The sequence below is a fragment of the Lagopus leucura genome, unplaced genomic scaffold (genome assembly GCF_019238085.1).
Source record: "Lagopus leucura isolate 7727_CA_CO unplaced genomic scaffold, USGS_WTPT01 Super-Scaffold_73, whole genome shotgun sequence".
NCBI lineage: Eukaryota > Metazoa > Chordata > Aves > Galliformes > Phasianidae > Lagopus > Lagopus leucura.
The window spans coordinates 88,198,646-88,221,849 of NW_024962252.1; the positions used below are offsets into that span (position 1 = coordinate 88,198,646).

The 23,204-nt window shown below is 42.9% G+C and overlaps 2 protein-coding genes across 2 annotated transcripts in view; one reads left to right on the top strand and one right to left on the bottom strand.

Annotated features, from left to right (window-relative positions):
* DTD1 (D-aminoacyl-tRNA deacylase 1) overlaps positions 1 to 12,777 on the top strand; it is a 13,027-nt gene extending 250 nt beyond the window's left edge. The window contains exons 2-6 of the mRNA XM_042878619.1: positions 1,384 to 1,474; positions 3,634 to 3,869; positions 5,928 to 6,025; positions 10,526 to 10,702; positions 12,171 to 12,777. Coding sequence (XP_042734553.1) covers positions 1,384 to 1,474; positions 3,634 to 3,869; positions 5,928 to 6,025; positions 10,526 to 10,681 — 581 coding nt within the window. The 3' untranslated portion in view covers positions 10,682 to 10,702; positions 12,171 to 12,777. The remainder of the gene's footprint in view (positions 1 to 1,383; positions 1,475 to 3,633; positions 3,870 to 5,927; positions 6,026 to 10,525; positions 10,703 to 12,170) is intronic.
* Positions 12,778 to 14,823: 2,046 nt separating this feature from the next.
* On the bottom strand, positions 14,824 to 23,095 carry FAM161A (FAM161 centrosomal protein A). Its single transcript, XM_042875158.1, has 7 exons — positions 22,979 to 23,095; positions 22,246 to 22,496; positions 20,650 to 21,831; positions 20,056 to 20,223; positions 18,782 to 18,881; positions 17,716 to 17,858; positions 14,824 to 17,138 (listed from the first exon to the last, which is right to left on the bottom strand). The coding sequence occupies exons 1-7, from the start codon at positions 23,093 to 23,095 to the stop codon at positions 16,655 to 16,657; spliced, it is 2,445 nt and encodes an 814-aa protein (XP_042731092.1). The 3' UTR covers positions 14,824 to 16,654.
* Positions 23,096 to 23,204: the final 109 nt, after the last annotated feature.

Below are 23,204 nucleotides of genomic sequence, written 5' to 3' on the forward strand. Positions count from 1 at the left end.
TCCCCCCGCCCCGCGGCCGGGCCCCCGTCCGCACTCCTCTCGGCGCGGTCCCTCAGAGCACCCCTCGCTTCGCCATGGTTGGCGCGTGGCTTTCGGGTGTCCCGGCGCTGTGCTTCCCGCGCTGCCCGAGTCGCCTTTCCGTGCCGCCTGCGGTCTCTTGCCTTCTGTTTTTACCGCCGTTAAGGAGCTCTGTTCTCAGCGGGAGGGTCAGAGCTGGGCGTTGATCGAAGTCTTATTTCAGATAAGGAGTAAGAGGCCCGAACAGGCGTGACTTTCTCGCAGCTGCTGGGGGTGGTGCGGCACGGAAATGAAGAATGCTTACTGAATTCAGTCGGGTCATTTTCCTAAGGTGGGAGAGTGTTGTGTTGCTGCTGTGCTTAGTGCTGCTGGTCCAATTGTAGTTAAAATTCTTCATATCGAACATGGAGAGTGGTGGTCAATGGAGAGGAGATCAGTGGCAAGTGGTGTCTCTTAACGGACGCTGCTGGGACCAGTACTCTGAAATGTCATTATCAGACATCAGCAGTGGGATCCAGTGCCCCTTCAGCAAGTTTGTGCACGACGCCAAGCTGCGTGGTGTGGTTGACAAGCCTGAGGAATGAGATGCCATCCAGAGGGACCTAGGCTCCAACATGGGGCCCAAGTAAACCTCATGAGGTTCAACAGACTCAGGTGCCAAGGTCTTGTAACTGGGTCATTGCAACTCCCACTATCAGTACAAGTGGGGGGTGTATGCATAGAGCACAGCCTTGCTGAAAGGGACCTGTGGGCACAGGTGGATGGCAAGCTGGACATGAGCCAGCTTTTGCCCCCACAGCCTAGAAGGCCAACTGTATCCTGGGCTACATCAAAAGAAGCGTGGCCAGGATGGCAAGGAAGGTGATCTCACCCCTCTGCTCTGTGTTGTGAGACCTCACCTGGAGTGCTGTGTCCAGATGTGGAGTCCTCAGTACAGGAGAGGTGTAGATTGGTTGGAGTGTATCTAGAGGAGGACCACAAAAATGAGCCAAGAAATGGAACACCTCTCCCACGAGGACGGGCTGAGAGCTGGGGCTGTTCAGCATGGAGAAGACAAGGCTCCAGGGAGACCTGAGTGTGGCCTTTCAGTATCCAGAGGAGGGCTGTAAGAAAGAAGGGAACAGACTCTTTAGTAGGATCTGTTGTGATAGGACAAGGGGAAATGGTTTCAAACTGAAAGGGGAGATTTATGTTTGATGTAAGTAAGAAGCTTTTCTAGTAAGAATGGTGAGGCATTGGCACAGGTTGCCCAGAGAGGAGGTGGATGCCCCGTCCTTGGAAACATTCAAGGTCAGGCTGGACGGTGCTCTGATCTGGTTGTGATTCTGTGATTTCGTCTTACTTTTTTTTCCTCCCCTTTCCCAGTGGGTGGTGAACAGATAAGTTCAATAGGACGAGGCCTCTGTGTGCTGCTGGGCATTTCTTTAGAAGATACACAAAGAGAGCTGGAGCACATGTAAGTCACATATTTCCTTTCACTTTCTCTTCTTTTGCCTGAGCATTTTTGATTTGGTGGTACCTATTCTGTAGCTATGGAAATGAGGCACTCTTTCTGTTGGAATATGCGGGTTAGCCTGCGTTAATTCCTGTTCGGATTTTACTTGGGGAGCTAATATTTAATTAGAGTTTGCTTTCTATGCCAAGCAGTTTTCTATTTCCTATGTGGTTTTTATCACAGAAAGTCTCAAGGAGGAAGAATCAACACATTGTTTTTATTTCTGATCTCTGTTATTTGAATATCTGCCCTTTTTCTATAAGGGTTTACCCTAAAGGCCTTCACTCTTCATGTTTGAGATATATCAGAAACCTTGGACTTCTCACATTAGTTTGCATGTGAGAAGTTCTGTTCTTCCGAAAGACTGGGTAATCTCATCAGTTACTTTTCTATAAAGATTAATTTGGGCAGTCTAGAGGTCTGACTCTGCCATCCTTTCTATGGCCACAAAGTATTGCAGTTCTACCACCAAACACGTGCAGGGGAGAGCTCTCCAGGCAGTTGTTCTATTTCTTCAGGCTTTTTATCGTTCAGGGACTGATCTCAATTCTTATGAAGGCAAAGAAGAAGCAGGTAGTAGAGACAAAGACCTATTCAAAAAGAAGACGTGCTCATTCAAGCGGTGAAGAGACAAGAATGTGAATGAGGGTGATACGTCTGCTGGATGTGGAAGAGAAAGTAGAGTGAGGGTGCGAATTAAAGGTCTGTAGGGATCTCACATGTGAAACTTGTAGAAAATGGTAGCAAAGCTGAAGACACTTTTATTAAGACAATCTCCCATGCCTTGTCTTACTGTTTGTCTCTTCAGTGTGTAACATTTGCTCTCTTGTTGTTTCTCGTTAATACTTTATCATATGAAAGATGCTTCTGAATATTCCGAGGGTGTGATCAATAACAACTGTGCTCACAGCACCAGGATGTTTGGAAAGCTGACACAGAAAAGATGAGAACCTGATATCTGAAAACAACAAATAAGAAGAAATCAGCTTAAGCAGTCTCACATGCTATCGAAGGAAACTTCAATAGTGAGACAGCAGACATCTTTGTCATTAAAATACAGCAGTGATGATGAATGAAGTCTGTGTACCAGGCCTTTCAAAACTTTTAACCATCCACTTACTTCATTTCTGTTTGTCTCTGGCATGCAAAAATGGGCAAGGATATATATGTATATAATTTGACTGTACCTTAATGATGGAAAAGCCTGAAGCTGGCTCATAGTGAAGTCGCAGCTTTGTTTTATGCGAAGTGCCTCACTTCTGGTGCAGTGTAAAAGATCTGGCTCATGGCTGCAATTGAATTGCTTTGCACTCGTTGCACTTAATTGTTGGTAGGTGCTGAAGATGTGAAGCTAAAAGAGTAAACAGAAGAATGGAGAGTGACGTGCATACACTCATGGTATCAGAGTTGAACCATAGGTGAGGTTGCAAGACTGCGTTTGTGAAAGTCCCCTGATCCTTGTTGTCTTAGTTCAAGCCAGTCACTTCCAGCCGCTACCTCCAGCCCTAAGGACAAGTTCCAGTCCCTGCTTCGCTGCCACCTGTACTTCTGCACTGCTGACTGCCTTCCTTGTCATCCTGATGAAAAAGTGCTGTTGTCATCTGGGTTGTTGTCTGGGAAGCGTGCGAAGCACGTGGGAAGCGTGCGAGGAGGAGACGGAGGAGGAGATGTGAATCATGTTTGGAAACAAATATCATTTAAGATGATCTCATTTCATTTCAGTCATGCTGAGTGTGATTTGACAGTGCAGTAGGAGGATTAAAATTTCCGAATCTGTGCACGTTGAGTAATGTTGTGACATATAAAATCAGAGAGTGAAGAGTAAGCTTTTTTACTTACTGCACCATCTTTATGACACTCTGTAATGTGCAGTTGTTGCGTCCCTGTCTTGTGCTCTATAAAAGCATGAAGTACAACCAATGGCTAGTTATGGCTCTGCCTAATGTGAGGAGATGTCTGTGATTTAGGAAGGAAGGGACGAGGGAAATGTGTTATGTGGTGGCAGAATGAATGTGTGTCTGCCATCCCTTTTATCTCTTCCAGTGTGGCAGGTATTACCTGCACCTGGTGATCCTTAATGGGTCAACTGAGAAACTTCAGAAGTCTTTTTCTTCTCCCAGGGTTCGGAAGATCTTAAACTTGCGAGTGTTTGAAGATGAAAGTGGGAAGCACTGGTCCAAAAGTGTGATGGATAAACAGTACGAAGTGTTGTGTGTGAGCCAATTCACTCTCCAGTGCATCCTTAAGGGAAACAAACCTGACTACCACATGGCAATGCCCACAGAGCAGGCGGAGAGTTTTTATAACAACTTCCTAGAGCAGCTAAGAAAAGCCTACAAACCAGAGCTTATTAAAGGTAAGGGCAAAAGGTTGGTAATGTCCTTGCTGTGACCAGTGGACTTTGTGTGTAAGTGCTTTTCTGTGATCGCTGCTTTGTTTGGTGAGTTTCTGTCTGTGCTGCAAAGGAGGTGTCTTTATGCAGCAGTAAGTGAGGGGATGTTAGGTGATCCATCTGGCCTTCCTCTAGCCACACCATTTCCTGGCATTCCTCCGGAACGCCTTGACGTTTAGATGTTCTCATGTCAGCAATTGTTCAACAGGAATGATGGTGTAACCCAGAGAGGCTGTGACTGTGAGAATAAGCTGTGATGCCAGGCTTGCTCAAAGGCTGGATATCTTTGTTCTAGAGTAACCCAGAACATTTCTTCTGAGACTTAGGTTGTTAGGCAGGCTCGAAGGCATCACAACTGTGTGGTGAACAGTGCATCTTAATCTGGCACTTTATTTTTACATTTTGATAAGTGATAATGATGATAGTGGGAATTGTAATGTGGTACTTGAAAACAGCATTTCATTTAGACTATCTTTTCTCAAATGTGTACCATTTCTACAGCAGTTTTCTCTTCACCAGAAAACACCTGGCTTCCCTGTCCTTTTGTTCTCTATCCACCCTTAATCTTTTCTGTTTGATTTCTGGCCATTTGCAGATTTAAACTTAAATTTTTGGTACAATTGTCCAAAAGACAAGAATCTAGAAGTGTGTGTGTTTAAATGGATTATTAACAGACTGAAGTGGAAAAACTGGGAGGAAGAAAACTAGCTAGAGAAAGCTTTGGGTATTCAGCTTCACTTTGACTATTGGTGACAGATAATTATCCCAGGTACCCAGCCTTATTAAGCAGTGCTTTCCGATGAGGCGCAGTGAGATGCATGTGTCAGATGCTTGTCTGGTGTCAGCCTTCCAATGGCTTGGTGTATCCTCCAGTTAACATTTGGTGGTGAGAAGGAATGCACTTCTCATACCCCTTCTATGCATCCCTTTTGGTCCATACCATACAGCTTATGCTCTGAATTCATTAGACCAGGTGCTTTTTGAATTTTAACTTTCCTGAGAAGTCAGTGGGAATAAGATTTGCTCTGCTAAGATTTGGTCGATTTGGACGTTTATGTCCAGGTAAAGTTAAAAGCAAGCATGAGACTGCTTTCACCAAAAAGAGGGCCATAAAAATGGACTTATCTCTAAATATTTACATCTTTCTTCTTGAGACTTGGAAAATGCTCTGTTTCTGATATGCTTTCAAACATCTTGTATTTTGACAGTAGCTTTTTAATCTTTTTGATGAATAACGAGCCAAAGGCCCAGGAACCTTTTCCTCAGCTGCTGGGCTGCCAGCAATCTCTTCTGTGGTGCTGCAGTGCTTGGCTTTGCCAAAGTTTGTCTCTCTGAGTCACAGTGACTTGTGGCATGCAGCCTTTGGAAAAGCAGTTGAGTAGTAGATCTGTTCAGATATGGCCCAAACAAGCCTTCTTCCTTTTTACTTTTGAGTAAATACCAAACTTCTGGCAGACTTACAGGACAGAGTTGGGTCTGGAATATCTCCTCATGTTACCAAATTCTGACAAAGCCTACACTGCAGACAGGAACGCAGGAGTTGCTCTGTCAGATTAGGATCAACCTGCAAACCAGTGTTCCATGTTCCAGAGTAGTCAATGTCAAGTGTTTCAAAAGCTTCTTTCTTTTTTCAGTCCTTTGTCCATATATAAGATTTCTTCAAACCATCAGCCTGGCTAGCTGGACTAGAGCCCTAGACTTATCTGCTACATCCTTTACAATTTTAGCTCCTACATGAGAGAGCTATCCTGCCTATCCTAAACTGTGAGCACCATGATTATCTGCAGGTAATTCTGTTTTGTGAGCATGTGGACATCTTTGTACTTAGCTGTGCATTTATTGTCACTGGATCAGAGCACAGAGCTAAGTGCATGGAGACTTTTTTTTAAGTGTTTTTTTTTTGCACTTTATTAGTTGGCTGTTATTTCCTCTGTCTTTCCTATTCCTTTCCTCCAGTAGCACATTTGGGAAGGATTTTGGTAAATGCTATTTTTTCACCACTTCCTTTTCTTCCCTCTTCAGATGGCAAGTTTGGCGCCTACATGCAGGTACACATCCAGAATGATGGGCCTGTAACAATAGAACTGGAGTCCCCAGCTGCTGCTGTTGACCCTAAACAGGTAAGCAAACCAGAGAGACTGTCTGCAAGAAATGGGTGTCCAGGTTATGCCTTCACTGCAGAGGTGTACATCTGCCTTTATGTGACACAAATATGTGAAACCATTGCATTATCCCAGGGAAGCATTCCTGTTATGAGGCAGTACAGCTTCCCTTGGACATGAGGATTTTATGCTTTCCATGCAGCCTCTGAAAAGTAAAATAATTGCATAGTGGCTGAAGTATCTTGCTTTGGAGTTGGCTTTGTTTTACCTTCAAATTCTATTCTGCATCCTTTTGTGATGTTTTGCCTAGAGGAGGAACTCACCTGTTCCCTGTCTGTCTGAAATCTCACAGCTTAGCACAAAGTGTTATCAGCCCAAGCTGTACATAATTAGCAGCAGCAGCTCTGTATGTGGATTAACAGCTGCGTGTGGATATAAGCACTCACATCCCCTCTCAGAGGAATTGAGCTGCTGCTGATTTGCCCAGGAAATAGCGTGTAAAAATCTGGATGGCAGAGAAGAAAGCTCTACTTTGAGCTTAAGAGCTGTCAATCTAATGTAAACGTTCACCTCTGTTAAAACTATTATTCTGTGTTTTGGGCAATTCATTCAGAGCAGAGCAGTGTTGACATAGTTTGAAATTTGTTTATGTTTATTGGCAGTGTCTCAGCAATATAAAATACACATGGTACAGCGACAGGAAAGAAAAGGTACTTTCTATGCTCTGAGGACTCTTGCATTTTTGTGTATTGTCACAAGGAATATAATCTCAAACACTTGAAATATTCCAAGACATTTCTGCTTTCTTCCATGCTTCAGAAATACAGAAGTTGGGTCAGACGAGATACTGATCCCCACAGAAGGGTAGCACAGGTACTGACTGCTGGCAGGGGGCCAACAGTTTCTGAACAACTGATCTTGGTTGGTGTTTTTTAGATAAAAGGGTCAGCATTTGCAGGCTTACATATGAAATTGTTTTCCACGTTAGTCCTGCTATGTCTGCAGTTAAGACTATCATAGGAGGGTGAGAACTGCTGATTCTAATCCTGTGCACATTTTTTGTCTTTAGTGTAACTGCATGTCAAAGCTCAAGATAGAAGATGTCTGATCTTATGTTACAATGTTGAACTTTTCATTGCTTCTGCAGACATAGCTACGCTGCACACAGAATCACTGAATCATTTAGGTTGGGAAGGACAATAGAGACTGCCAAGCCTACCGTCACCTAACGCTATGAAATCCATCACTAAACCATGGCCATAAGTGCCATCTCCACATATTGCTTAAATATCCCCTGGGATGGGTACTCCACTACCTTTCTGCACAGCCCATTCCATTACTTAACCAGTCTTTCCCTGAAAAAATTCTTCCTGATATTCACTCTAAACCTCCGCTGGCACAACTTAAGGCTGTTTCCTCACATCATATCACTTATCATCTCAGAACAGAGACCAGCAGCATCTTCACTGCAGCCTCCTTTCAGGTAATTGTAGAGAGAGATGAGCTCTACCTTCAGGCTCCTCTTCTTTAGACTAACCATTTCCCTCAGCCTCTCCTCATGTGTTCTGTTTTCTGGTCCCTTCACCAGCTTGATTGCTTTTCTCTGATTGCATTCCGGCAACTCAATAGACACAAGTAGCTCACGATAGTTCTTCAGATGAGATGGGTGTCAGCATGCTCTGTATTTGTGTGAAGAGCATTGGTTACATTGAACCGGAGTTGCCTGCCTGAAGTTTTCTTCATTGTAATACCAAAAGTTAGCTGCCCTGGTTTTTTTCAGCGTGCAGTCTGCTCTTTTCTGACAGAGTGCTCTTACAGTGTCCTCTTAAATTACACAAGCTCTCCATAAGCAAGGAAATGAAAAAAATTAAGAGATGGGTAATTCTTTTATTGCCTGCATAATAAAGATGAATCTGTATTTTGTGAGTACAAAGAACTGTATATTTAATCTCTGTAGTAATCTTTATATTTAATCTGAACTGTAGTGCACAGACTGATTGTGCTGCATGGACACAGTGGAGAACACACATGGAGATGTGCACAAATCTTTATTCATTTCAGTATTGTTTGAGTTTCAGATGGATGAAACTACACTTAGGAATTTTACCTTTGTTATAGTTTAACAGAAGGCATTAAATTCCATTCATAATAAGACAAGGATTAATACAGCTTATCAAATGATCTTCCTCTCTCGTATAAATTAACTTGTGTCATTTTTCTTTGGTCAGCTCATGCCCACGTGGGTGTTGTTCTAAATATTCAAGGTTATTACAGCTCCTGTTTTTCTCTTCTACTGTTAAAGATGTTGCCCTCTGAGGGAGAGATTGAGTAGTCATGCCTAGAGCCTTGGGGATCCTACAGGGCACAGATCTGGATTTACGTCTGAACATCTGCTGTTCTGTTTGCCATCTGTGTTTCTGCACTGCGTTGTTCTCAAACTATCACAGAATCACAGAATGGCCAGGGTTGGAAGGGACCTCAAGGACCACAAATCTCCAACCCCCCTGCCACATGCAGGGCCACCAACTTCCCCATTTAATCCTAGACCAGGCTGCCCAGGGCCCCATCCAATCTGGCCTTGAACACCTCCAGGAACGGGGCATCCACAACCTCTCTGGGCAGCCTGTTCCAGCACCTCACCACTCTCACAGTAAAGAACTTCCCCCTGACAACATCCAACCTAAATCTTCCCTCCCTCAACTTAAAGCCATTTCCCCTTGTCCTGCTAAACTAGTTACAGAGCTATGTAATTTCTGAGGTCTCTTGTAGTAACCTTAGAGACAATCTGTTGCTTACTCTTTACTCTAGAATATGAATACTACAGAGATTTCAGCAGAGCGTACGGTCACTCTGTGCATAAGAAAATATGTACATATATAACTGCATGTATTTCAGAAGTTGTGCTGTTTGCCCTCAAGACCATCTTGGAAGATGGCCAGCGTAGGCATGTTTGAATTGGTAATGCTTGTTATCGATACTGGCATGCTGTTGGTAAAGCTGTCATATATTGAGCCCTTTCTGCCTCTCTGTAATATGTATGAACAAATATATATCATGTATGTGGGTTTGTGTCCCGTAACACGAGGCTTTTTGTTTTTTCTTTCTTTCCATTAATAAGAGAGAGAAGGATACTACTTAGAGAAGAGTGGATTTCTATGTTAATTAGTAATCATGTAGTTTACAGAAACTATGAAATTTAATGTGGAGATAAATTACAGACCAACATGCTACTGTTGGATTCTGTTGTACTGTTGGATTATGTCCAACAGTACATTGGACTAATGGACTAATAACAGTTGGATTATGTTATACTGTTGGATTGATGATGTACTGTTACATCATTTTCTGCACCACTGTTAGTAAAGATCACTGCTAGCAGCCTGGTGCTGCAGTGAAAGTATGGGATACACACTGCAACAGCTGTTTCTAGGTTTGACTGATTTGGCTTTGTGCTGGGGGGTACTCTGTAATTACTGATAAAACTAATTAAAGATATCCTGTGTCAGCTTGGAAGTACATGCGTACAGGTGTGTAAGGATGGTGTGTGTGTGGGATAAGATACAAGGGGATGCTGTACATCCTCTTGAGGCTCCTCGTTCTGTCCTCAAAGCTCATACTGACTCATAGCTCAGATTTACGTCTTATGCATCTTCCACAAGCCAGTCTAATTCATAATCAGCACACATACTTAACTGAATTGATTCTATGACTAGTATGATTTATCTTGGGGGAATTGTCATGGAAGCACTTGAGAAAATCAGAAAATGATGGAAATTAACGAAACTGATGAACTACACAGCGTGTCCATAGTGATGTAAGTGACTCTCAGTTTGTAGTGTCCCCAAAGCTTACTGTAGCCTGCTTCTCTGAAAAATGGGGGAGATGTAAAAATAATACCAGCTTAGTTTGACTCTACTGGGAGCACTGAAAACATTAATAAGGGAGGTAGCAAGGCAGTGCTAGCTGAAGGTTTTGTCCAAGCTGATCTGAAATGGTTACTCTATGTCCTGTGTAATGCTAAGATTCGGATATCTCTTTTTCTGTTATTATAAATATAAGTCTTCTTGTGTACTGGGTGACTGAACTTGAGCTATTCTGTTATTAGAAACCTGGCAACTTCAAAACTGCCACCCAGACACAACAGGAGCTTGGTGGAATCCAGCTCCCACTTTTGGTCCTTGTGTTTTATTCTTTCTCATGTTGGCATGTTCTGGTGAGCAGGAAAGAAGCTCTGGAAAGCAGAGGGAAGTCAATTTACTTAGGGAGGTGATCATGTTGTTGCATGGTAGTTCACTGTTCTCTCCAAATATCTGGCAATCCACGCCTTGTTGGGTTGTTTCTTTGTTTCTTGTTTTTTATTATTGTTTTTCCTTTTCTGTCTTGCTGATCCATGCATACGTATTATGAATTGAGATACAAGTGTGCTGCAAATGCTCATTTACAGTTTTTTAGACATACTGTCTTCTGAAATCAGATTATTTCAGAAGTGTTTCCTCACTGTCCTTGCTTTGTGAGTAGCTGGCAAAACTTGAAAAGCAACAACAAAGAAAAGAGAAGACCAGAACCAAGGTACCCTCTGAATCAAGTAGAGAAAGAAATGCCCCCCGTAACAAAGATGACCCCAGTGCAAGCAGTGGAGCTGAAGGAGATGTGTCTTCGGAAAGAGAGCCGTAGCTCATCCAAAGCAGGCCTCAGGTATGGCTTTTTCATTCCTGTGAAGTCCCATTTGGCAGTCTCAAACCCTGGGTGCTTTACTGAAGCAGTACCTGGGTTCTGCTGAGAGCTGCATTAGAAGTGTTGAAAGGTGGAATCCCAATAATGTTACTGGTGGGTAACCTCCTTTTTGATCTGCAGTTGGCCTGCCAGAATGGAGATGTGGGTGAAAACTGCTTCCCAGCTGTGTGTTTGGCTGGAAGTGTGCATCCTGAGTCTGGCCCAGCTGCGACTGTTTTCAGGCTGAGGCCGCAATTCTAAATGTTGGTCTTACAGCACAGCAGTAACTTAACTTAGAATCCCACTTTGTGTCCTTCAGAGCTGAGATGCATGATTTCTTTTGTCTACACCTAACAGCCTGGTCGTTGTGGAACAGCCTCCACTATTTGTAATACCCTAATAAATAAATAATCTCCAATAATGAAGGTGCAAAATTGGAAATAGGCCAGAACTGGAAGCTGCAGCTTTCCTTTTCTTAATTATTTTTATCTTTATTTTTCTTAAATAAATGTGCTATGTTGCTGATTTTGAGCTTCCAAGAACCCAGGAAAGCATTATTTCCCTCATCTGCACAATGGAGCCCTCACTTGGCAGTTTAAGTGGGAACAACATTGCAAAGTTTAGATCTAGCCTTTCCCTCATTTTCCTATCCCTAGGGTGCATGTTTTATACTCTTCAATATCACACATCACTCAGATCTTTCCCCTCCCCTCTCCCCTCTTCTCAAACTTCTGGAGTGGTAAGACAGGCGTGATGTCTGCTTTATAGAAGTCCATATTATTACCTGTACGATAGTAATTTGAATTAATTTGAATAAGGCATGTTGAGTAGATTTCTGGAAATACACTGTTGTTTTGGATTGACCTGGAAAAAGAATCAAAGAAACTTTCAAATCCAGGTGTTTTTTTTTGTTTTTTTTTTTCCTCTGGCCTCATGGAGAACAGCTTAAAGAGTGGTGTGAAATGGTTTCGTTCATTAGATGGCAGATAATACTGGATTGTCATGTAAATACCATAACTGGAATCACATGAGTTCTGCTCTTTTGGGCTTTATGCTCAGTTCACCTGTTTCAATAGTGGAGATGATAGTCACATTGGAAAGGAGAAAATTTTCTTAAGAAATTAAGCAAAAATGTACTGTTTCTCAGCAGCTGTTGGCCTTACAGCTGTGCTACAGGAATACAAGCTTTCACCTCCTGTTTCTGGGTTTTATGTTGATAGAGGAACATTTTAGAGGGCAGGAATTTGCACTCTAGAGCGCTCTAATCTGGCTGAGCTTTCCAATAGGATTTGAAAATCCAGATTGCTGAACATTCCTAAAATGTTATAACGTAGCATTAAATTTATGTGCTGTGACAGTGAATCAAGATACTTTTCTCTATGTGGGTAGAAGGAATCCTGTACTTTTATGCTGAGTCTCCAGTCATGTTTCTGTTTTTTGCCTTCCACAGTTTCTCATACAAAAGCTGCACTGGATCCTTGAAGAGAGACCTAAAAGACATTCACCTCAGCACCACTCTTTGAGGACTTTGGATAAAAATGGAAAAGCAGAGCTAAGACAATAGAAAATTACATCATTCTGTATTGAAACAACCAAAGCAATGCTATCAGATTCAGTTGTTAATGTGTAGTACCAGTAGTAAAAAGGACTTGTAACATTTCTGTGTATGTGTTTTCACATGACTGCTGAATGAAGGATGGCTGTAGGCAGATTGTAGCAGAACATTCACTCTTGGTACATAAGCTACATTTCAAAAATAAATCAGGGTTTTTCCTTAAACTTACACTTGAATTCTAAAAGTCATTCGAGCAAGCTTGTACTTTGATTGCAGCTCTATGATGTCACGTGCTATCTGTTTCCATCTCAGCATGAAGGTCTGTGTATATTTTGGCATACTGTTCAATTGCTGTGTATCACCAAGTTAGGCAGTCTAGTCTTTCTGCATGGATTAAGTTATTAAAAGGGAAGATCAGGCGCTAGTTGTTTATCATGCGAAACACATCTGTCTTGTAAACTTTTTTAAATACAGAAAAGACTTTATTAAACAAATGATGCTAGCTGAGTGCCTGTTGGTCTTTGTATATTGCATCCCTAAGATACTGCAACATGTGGCATGAATGACACAGCAAAAGTAACACCTCTTAGTGCAACTCATTCATCTGTCATTTGGAAGCTTGGAAGTCAGGTAGAGCCTGAATATTTTGAGGAGAACCCCAAAATCAAATGGCCTACAGCTGTTTGTTCTGGTGATAATGCTTCACAGATGCTGATGGGGTCTTACAGATTCTTTTCTGTTTTCACCTGTGCTGGTGCTGCTTTCTTGCACTGTATTGTGATGTGAGGTCAGGTGAAAAACATCATCATCAGTGCGGAACCTCAGAGTGCTGTGAAAATTATGAAGATGCCAAACAAGGGTCAGTCAGTGTTACAGACTTCAAGGCACAGGATCCACCTCATTCTGGCGTGGCTTTGGTTATTTACAGTTTGATGTGTTTTTTACAGCTTCTGTACATTTACAAGCTGCTCATACTTTAGCATGCAATTCTGCCTTCACAACAAATACACATGTGAAAGTACATTAAATATCCTTGGTAATGATTTCTGCAAACACGTGGCAGTGTTTCTGTGTGAGAGAAGTCTGAGGAACATTGCATTGGTTTTTTTTATTGAAATTGAAAATTTGAATTTCCCAGCAGGTATCTGGGAGAGAATACAAATCTGGATACAAATATCCTCTGTAACTTCTGGTTTAAAGAACTAGCTAACAGGGAATGCCTGCCGATCATTCTCTGTCAAAATCAAAATAGTTACTCTGTATGCTATAGGTCTTGTTTTCCTTTTGACAGCATATTCTCAACAGAAAACCCCGTGATAACTGGAATTTACGCTGTGAGTCCTTTGAAAATGTACTGCTGATTTTCATTGTTTGCTGGTATGGAACTGTTGAGTTATGGCCTGAAGCACTGATTGAGCACCTGGGGAAAGGACCGGTCAGCCCTGGGAGCACAGGTGAAGGCAATTCAGTTGTGTGAGCAGAAGGGGTGGAGCCTGGCTGCACCTCTCTTAGATCCCATTTAAGGGCTGACTGCCACTGGGGAAGGATCTCTTGCTAGAGATCATTCCTCTGTGGAGTCTTTCCTGTGAACTTGCATCTTCCAATGCAAGTGAGCATTCCTTCCTTGTTTGTTTCTTTTTCTGTTTTCAGTGTGATAACCTTTCCAGGTGTAACACTGCTGTAACCAGAGAGGATAAGAATTATTACGATAATATCCTATTTCAAAAGGCATTTTGCAAATGTTCAATTTAGATACCAAATAGATACACACTACATTGCTACTTTGAGAAAGTGTGCAGAAAGCAAGAAGATCAACTCTGAACCTTATGATTCCACATGAAAGCTTCTTGGGTAAGTGCTTAATGCTACTTTCTGTGCAGTAAATAATGTGCTTTGCCATTTTGGATCTCGTTAAGTCTTTGTTAAATTGCTGTGTTAGATCAGTAGATTTATTCCTGCTTCTCCTTTACAAGCATATAGCTTCTGTTTGTGATGCTCTGGCTCTGCATCCCCTGATGCTTCTCCAGCTGTGCCTCCTGGAGCAGGCCTTCAGTAGGTGCCAGGTGGCTGCTTCTTCCTTGGTCTGGTCAGCATGCCTCTGGGAAGCTCCTAAGCTCCCTTCTTCGTGCCTCTTTGCCTCCTCTCTGGTCTCCAGCCCCTGGTGACGGGCAGTAAAATTGATCTTTTCCTATGGCTCAAGTAACTAATTCATGAGTACTGTTCTTTTATAGTGGGATTTATTTTACTTAAGATCCATTGATAGCAGATTGTTCAGTACACCTTGGAGACTTAGGTAAAACATGTCAGCTGGATCACATTTGATTACATAGTTCTGCTTGGCTGCTTTAGAAATGCTAGGAAAACTGAGGTGTAACCTTCAAAACTGTTTTGACTCTTTGTTATCCCACTTATTTGTGCATTCTTCAAATCTACTTGTCTTAAAGTTGTTCTTTCTACCTCCTAGTTGAAGGGAGGTTTTTGGTAATGTTTCTTATACTCTATCCTAATGGCTTGATTATATAGTTATATTCTTTAGAAAACTCAAAATTTAAGTACTATCAGGTTTTAAAAACTGATTTGAATGTCTTGGATTTGAAAATTCTTCAAATAGTCTCTGTATGAGAAAACACAATCTGAAGCTTTTCTGCCTTCTTTCAAGACATCTCAAAAACTGGTTCAGTAAAGACAGCAGCAGTAATGTGTGATTGTGTGTCAGTAATACCTGACTCAGTAACTTATTGTACGACTTTTAAGAACTAAAGTCTAGTGACTTCCACAAGCAAACAAACCTCATTTGTATTGTGGGTTGTCAAGATTATAAACTATGATTTTCATTGTGAAGCAGTGATTAATATTTTAGTAAGAGAGATGTGGGATGGAGATTTTGAGTTTTAAAAAAAAAAAACAAAACAACAACAGGTTCAAATTTGTATTAGTTATGCCACACATGAAAAATAAATTAAAAAGAAAATTTAAACAGTGAGACATAGATTCTCAAAGTCAGGAGGAATAAATAATAACAGATACAGCATGGAAGGAAACCTGAGTAGAGCAAACACAGAAACACCAAATGTATACTCTTGGCTGTTGCAACTGCTTGTGCAGGTGTGATCACTTCAACAAATACTGTGCTCACTATTTAGAGCCTGTGTGGTGCCACGTTATGCTCTGCTCTCTACTGTTTGTTATGGAAGTTTTGTTGTTTTCTCTCCTAACACTGTCTGTGACAGGTTAGCAGGAAAGCTCTCTAAGAGTAGGAGAAGCTACTGGGGATATAAATAGCAAGGGCAGAAACAAACCAGTCTGTGTTCTTTGTGGAGTAGTACCTGAAGCCCTGAGTAGGGGTATGCGTTTATGTGAAGTCATAAGGCTCTCTTTTCACAGTATCCCTTGACTGTCTCTACAAGGAGGTGTGAAGGTTAATGTCAGCACTTGTTATGTTAATGGTAGATTTACATGATTGCAAAAGAGCTCTGCGGATCAAAACGGGTGAAAGAGCACAACTTCCTATCTCGGTTGGGTAGCAATCTGCAGAATGATGCTTTTTTTTCTTCAAGATATTCTACTGACTTTATTCTACCCCACTTGTCTGTCATTGTTAGAGCTCAGTGAAAACTAAAAATGATGGTTCTCAATATATTCTAGTGCATTTTTTTTCTCCTCTACGTGCTAAGCCTTCAGTAACAGTAATGCTATTCCTATATTAGGTGCACAGAACATTCATGGTGACCCATGTAACAGTTTGTTTCTTCCAAAAGCAGTCACCTCCTACTTTTCTGACCCTGGTGCTCTCCTGGACTATTGCTGAGCCAATCCAGCTTGCTGGTGGGAGCGAACAGGAGGGGGGAGCCAAACAGGTGAACTTGGCCATTTTGTCTGACTGCGGGTGTCTTTCTTGTAGCTGCTCTACTAAACACAACCTGAGGTCTTGTACAACAAACCCTTGTTGCTTCATTGCCATCCTTGACGATACTGCAGGAACAGAACCTGAAAGGGCCCCAGTGTTTGAAACTGAGAGGCAAGAGCAAGTTACTGCTGGATGTGCTGAGACCTCAGTACTTAACAACACAGCACACAAGGCATTTTTAAACACTGGTTGCTGTTCATTTTAGGAACAGAAGTGCATGAGTGTCACTGAAGTCCAGAATAAAGAAGAGGAATGTAAAATAACTGATTTTTTTTTTCTTGGTAGCAATGAATAACTTAATCTTTCATATTGGAAAATCAACACAGCTTCTGTGCTGGAAAGACTGTTAAGCTAAGAGTTTTAAATTCACAGTTTTTAATATTAGTAGCAAAAAGACATGGTTTTGGTGTCTGTTTCAATGCCAGCAATGAAATAGGTTCCACAGCACCAGGCTGCCCTATCTGCCTTCCCTTCAGTCAGCCTCATCATCACTGGGCTTCTCTTCAGAATCATCACTTTCATATTCCTCATCCTCATATTGGAAAGCACCCTCAGCTTCATGGTCAGACTGACTCTCCTCTTGCTGCTCATGGGATCGATCAGACTGAGAGCTGGGTCTTGACCCATCCTCCTCTTCTTCATTCTCTTCCTCTAGGGAATGTCCAAGCAGAACGCCTGCCTTTGCTTCCTCCTCCTCCTTTTCCTCTTTCTGCTCCTCTTCTTCACAGTGCTGGTTGGAGGTGGGGCTGGACTTGGTCTCCTCTGCACAGTGAGGTTGCTGAATTTGAGGGCTGGCTTGTGTCTTTTCCTCTTCCTCCCTCTCAGCGGATTCAGCATCCCAGCTGGGGGTTCTGATGCCTGTTCTCTTCTCTTCCTCAAAGGATTGCTCAGATTGAGGACTGATGCTGTCTGCTTCCTCAAATAATTCCCTTTCTTCCACTATACCCTTGATGGCTCTGTAAAGACAATTTGTATGTGATTTTTATTCTCAGGTGGAATGCTTTCCAGTAGGTTTTAAAAGACTTACATGCTCAGGTAACCTACAGCCAATCCTGGCAGTCTTGGCTGGGGTAAAACTGGGAAAGAGGGAACACTGGACTCTGCTTTTATGATAGAAAGTAGCAGTACTGCTTATATATTTCTTTTTTCCATTTCCTTCCTATCATAATACCAAATGGATATTGAGAAGTATTTTTTAAGGCTTGTATTAAAACAAACAAACAAACAAACAAAAACGTAAAGCTAATGCAGAATGAAATGATTTCTTAGCAACCTTCCTGAAATCTTGGTTAAGGGAACAAATTAAAAATGTTACTCTTAATTGTTCTTTGAAGTGCATGGTGTATAACATATCCAGTGCTCTTCTCTGACTCACGAAACAATAGTTAATTCAGGAAAAAACAGTGCAGGAAAGCTAACCACGCACACTAAAATATTTACTTGGGAATACTGCAAATAATTTTCTCGGCATTAAAAATGGCTCTAATTACTAGGTATGCAGTGGCAAAACCAAAAACCTTCTGTGATCTCTACCTTTCTTTGGCATCAAAATCTTCAGCAGTGTAGCACTCTAGCAAGTTAGTTGTTTGTCCTTTCTTTGAAACAAAGTCTGGACATACCCCCAGAGCTCTCAGTCTGTTAGAATAATATTTTTCTGCAGCTATTCTGGCATTACTCTGTAGGAAAAACACAAGGGTTAAGTATGAGCTAAATGCCTATCTTCAGATACTTTTGCTTATATTAATACTGTTTCATTATTTGCATGTGAGAAGTTAAATTATTCACTGCAGCTAAGAATGGCAAAACTACTTGAGAACTTTATAGCAGATCTTCCTCCCTTTTCTGTATTGGTTTAAATGCAGTTTGCTCCCTACATCCACTGGTAACAAAGATCTACGGATACTGTATACTGCTATTGAGGGAGCGGGGGGAAGATGCAGACCTGAAACATCAACTGTGTTCTTCCTAGGGCTGTTTCTCTCCGTGGGAGCTGCTGCTCTGAAACATGACATTGATTTACTCTCTTACAGCACTGTTTGACGCACTGCATGAATCTGAATCTCTCTGTGAAGCTGAGCGGTAAGCTCTGCTCCTCCGAGTAACAGCTGGGTGAGGAGGCCTTGTCCTCCAGCCTTCATGCATGCTCCTGCCCTGCAGTGGGCCAAGAAACCCACCCAGAAGGGATGAGAGAACTGGGAGGAATGGGCCATCTATGTCCTGCTGCCTCTCTATTCCAAAAGCAGTCAGGGAGACACAGAGATGAAAATTCTGTCTCAGCTTTACAGCAGACATGAGGAATGCTTGAGTTCTTCTAGTTTTTTCCCAACTTAAACCTCTCATTTTTGCTGTAAATTTGTTTGACTCAGTGCTACGTGTATGTATTATAATTGAACCAGAGGATGTCTTAAACATCTGATTTCCTTGTGCAAGCATGCCATGAATGCTTAGACACAGAAAAGTAATTTATAGGGAGATGGAGCAGTAGAAATTAAAATGGACAAATACTAACCTAAATAATGTCAAATAACTTCTAACAGCATTTGACTAAAAGTTCCCTATACAGTAGTTGGAGATGAGATTAAGAAACAAACAAGATAACCTGAGTTACTCTTTCCAAGAGCAATGGCCTTTGCTTTACTCTTTCTTCCATTTCTTGCAACTCTTGCCAATACTCCTGCATTCTCTGCTTTGAGGAGTTCCTAAAGTAAACACAGTACAACAGAAATCAGTTGTCTATAGTACAAGAAGTACTTTCTTACAGCGAAAAGTTCAATTGCTCATGACAAGTATGGTCCTGGTTAAAAATGCATAAGATATATTATCTTATGGTGGAATTAGGTTTACTGTCTCATTTTTATGGAATGATAGAATGATTTGGAAGGTGCCTGAAAGCCCACCCAGCCCCAGCCATGGGCAGGGCTGTTTTCCCCAGCTCAGGCTGCTTGGGCCCCTTTCAACCTGGCCTTGAGCACCTCCAGGGTGTGTATGGGCAGATGTATGGGCAGCTGTGCCAGGCCCTCACCACCGGAACATCAGCTTGCTTGGAATACTGATGGACAAAGCTATTTCTGAAGTTGTCCTGCCCAGTGAAGCCAACAGGGGCTGCCTGAGTTTAGTTTCTTAACTTACATTCTTAGCTTTCACATTTCTGCCTTCCCCACTTCTTCCTACATTGTCTGAGTTTCTACAGTAGGGCTGTGCATTAAGGCAGGACAGTCACCATTCTGAGGGAGTGAACTTCACTGTTACTTGTTTGTTCTCTCAGAAGAGCCCTTATATTCATGTACCTCATTACCCAGCCTGTGCTGCAGTAAGCATTGTCAAGTTGAGCACTTATGCCATTCTTAAACCATCAGCACTAGGGAAGTAGTTGTGCTTTGTAATAGTGTAATACTATATGCAAAGAATAATTAATTGCAAGTGTTTTACTATGCTTCTAAAATCTGATCAGATACTGTGATGTGAGGTTTGCTCTTGAATGAACTTAAATCCATCTCAAATGATTCTGTGGAAGAAGAAAGTTGTGCGAAGCCATACCAACACCTGCTAATCTCACCCTGCAAAGATGTTTGGTAATTCCTCTATCCTTATTCTGTGCTGGTTTTTAATCTTATTTTCTTCTTCAGTTCATTTGTCAATTTAGTGCTCGTGTTCCAGACATGGAGCAGGGAATCATGTACTGAGAGGTGTTAGAATGGGCAACGATTCCCAGCTGAGATTTGGCCACGCTTATTTGTAACAACCTGTTCGTGCAGTGTATCAGGGATGTAACTATATAAACTCAGACTGTTTTTTTTTTTTTTCTTTAACATTGTATGCTTAACATACAATGAAGCCAGAGAGGTTCAGGATTCAGGGAATGCAATGAAATACCTGAATGCCTTTAGTTTGGATTCAGAGACCTGAGCGAGGCTCTGATGGGGGTCATTGGCCTCAGCCCGAGTCATTACAATTTTCTGCAGTTTTTTTGTTCTTTGTTTCTGCTTTGTTCTGTTTCTTTTCTGTTGTTCTTCCAGCCTTCTCTTTTCCTCATGTGAATTCCTGGGTGGAAAAATAAACTAAGGCTGAATTTGTTTGAAATCAAGCACAAGGTTTCAAAGGAAGCTTTGGCAAAGGAAATTTGAATTAAAAAAAAAAAATAATAATAAAATGGAGGAACAGGGAGGGGGGATGAAAATGGGATTGGTATAAATGGGTAATATGTGCCATTGTAAGGGATTGGGACATAACCTGAGAAACTACGTCCATTTCTCCCTTTCCTATGGATGTGTGCAGAAATGTGCATTACTGCTTCTAGGAAAATCCATTAGTAAAGTCCTGCGTTTAGTCTAAGGACTTAACGATAGTATACAACTGAATATATTAAGTCCCATATTCACCGCATGAAAGAATTAACTACACCTGTAGAAGGACAAAAGAATTCTCTCTAGGTGTTTATAGAACACAGAGCATCACTGCAGCAGTCACCTTAGGGCCTGCAGCCTTCGTTGAGAGGCTTGTGTGACTCTTGGCGACTTGGATTCTCCAGATCCCAAGAGAGGTGAATTTGCACTTGACTGTCTGGTTTGGGGTTTGCGCCTTGGAGAGGCGTATGGCCAGCGTGTTTCTTTTAGCCTTTCTTCATCCTCTTGAATGTCTCTCAAAACCTTCCCCTTGTTCGAGGCAATGTACGGAGTGCGGAGATGGAACGGCTCACAGACCGTGAGGTGTTTCACCTGCTGCTTCTGCCGGAGCCGTTTCTGAAACTTCTGGTGTAGTCGGTCAAAATCTGGAACTCTGGGTTGGATCTTGGGTTTGTGCTCCATTTCCTTTGGTTCGGCACACTTGTGTTTCTTCTTCTTGTTGACATCCTTGGGAGCCAGCCTGCTGGTGGGCAGAGATGCATTTCGCAGCAGCTCCTCAGCTCTCATTCTAATCCGGATTTCTCTGTAGAGCTCTTCCTCCTGTAGCTTGTCTCTAACTGATGGGCTATAAACATATCTGGGAACTGGTTTTGCTTTGAATGGTTTTGTTTTCTTTTCAGGTGTGGAAAGGTCTCTTAATTGCATTCTTCTAATTTCATCCCTTTGCTTCTCTCTTTCAATGAACTTAAATGGCTTCTGAGAAGCCAAGAGCCTGAGTTTGCTCCTCTCCTTCACAGACTTCCTGCGCTCCTCATTCCTTTGCACAATTTCATGGTAGAGTGGCAGGAAGACTGCAGCGGGCACTGGAGTGGCTCGGAACTTTTTCTGACACTCTGCTTCTTCCTCCAGCTGCTTCTTCAGTAGGTTATTTTCCATTTCAATCTGTGACTTGGATTTGACATTCTGTTCTTTTTTTCTGGCTTCTCTAATTGTCATCTGGAAGGGCTTGGGCACAGTGATTTTTGGTGACCATGCCTTCTGCTTCCGTGTTGTCCTGGAAGCTGCTGCAGTGGGCAGGCTGTGCTTCCTGGGAGGAAGGTAGTCATCCACTGAGAAGCCATCCCACATCCTTGCAATCCGTTCCTTAGCAAATAGTAATGATCCAGTTTCACTACAGCTGTCTTCAGATGATAGTTCTCTGTCGGACCCACCAGACACAGCCGAACCTAAGGGATCGCTTATGCTGGAGTCAGAGAAGGATCTGGGCAAACTTAGAGGCTGATATGCGCTCTTCTCCCAGGTTGGCCTTTAGAAAGGGGGGAAAAAGAGAAGTAGGCTTGAATCCATTCCAACATTGATTCAAAGGCAGTAATCTGTTTTCAGTGCCCTCACTAGAGGGAGAAAGATGAAGAGCACTTGGAGGGTAAGAGGAGAAGACACCAGATGGTACAGACACCAGATCAGTTACAAAAGAAATCCAGGCTGAGAACAAGGCAAGGCACTGTGCTCTACTGAACACACCATATTTCTGAGGTTTGCACACGTTAGTCTGACAGCATACTAGCAAGGTGAATAAGCATTATTAAAACTGAAGGAACTTTTTTGTAATTATCTATTTACAGGAAAGGGGGAGAGCAGCAGTTCCCAGCTGCAGTACATCCCTGCCCTACGTACTGCTCTCTGCAAAGATCCTCCAGACCAAAGGTACCGCAAAACTTACCTACAGCAGACCTTGGAAGTAGCACTGTTAGTGTTGTTCCTCTCCAAGGGCTGTACTCCTTGTAAATACAGCTTGTTCCGATACATGCTTTCTAATTTTGCCATTGTCTCCAAGTGGGCATTCTTCAACTCTTCCAGTTTCAGGTAATACTCCTGGTTTGAGCTGCCCAGCTTAGAGCAGCCCGTCTGTGTGTCACAGCCTGGGGTGAGGAGCTGCTCGCTGCCAGGGCCCGGCGCTGCACCCAGCTCCCCCTAGGACAGAGGAGGGATTAGTGTCAAGCTTTCTGACTCAGAGGAAAGGGGAATGAGGTTTCTAGCGCTGCTTCATTTGTCTCATGAATGAAACACTACCGCTGAATTTCATACCTATTACCTATGTGCAGGCTTTAATGCACACTGCATGGAACAATCTTCCTGCACAGTGATTTATGGCTTGAGACTGCTGTTTAAAGGGAGTTAAATAACGAAGTTTTTCCCTGTAAGCCCTTATACTTGTATCGGGAAATAAGATCCAAAAGGATTTTTTGGAAGGAAAACAACCTTATCTTGCTTAGAACGCAGCTGTAGAACAGCCTAAACCGACCCCTCTCCGCCACGGTTCTCCGCCGCCCGTTTCCATAGCCACTGTAAAGTGAAGCCCTTAGCTGCTCCGCGTAAGCTCCTTACGGCTCTGCGGCCGGCCCATCTGCTCGGGGCTCAACCAGCCCGGCCCGGTCCCGCCGCTCCCTCCATACCTGCGCGCTGTGCGGCGACCCCCGCTGGGTTCGGGCAGCAGGCGGCCGGCAGTGCGGCTGCACGGCAGCGCGGAGGCGGGCGGTGGGCAACGGCCCCGCGCCGTGCGGAGCCTCCATGGCCGCGCGCCGCCGCCGGCGGAGGGTGGAGAGGCGGGGCCGGACAGCGTCGGGCGGGGAGAGGCGGGGCCGCTCGGCCCGGAGCCTCAGGGCCCGGTACCGCAGCACG

Excerpts from the sequence above, each read along its gene's own strand:
- FAM161A (XM_042875158.1), bottom strand. The coding sequence starts at position 23,095 with ATGGAGGCTCCGCACGGCGCGGGGCCGTTGCCCACCGCCCGCCTCCGC. Across the intron at positions 20,224-20,649 it reads CGAAGGCTGCAGGCCCTAAG|GAATTCACATGAGGAAAAGA; the intron begins GTGACTGCTGCA and ends TTTTCCACCCAG. Across the intron at positions 17,859-18,781 it reads TCTTGGAAAGAGTAACTCAG|AGTAATGCCAGAATAGCTGC; the intron begins GTTATCTTGTTT and ends TTTTTCCTACAG.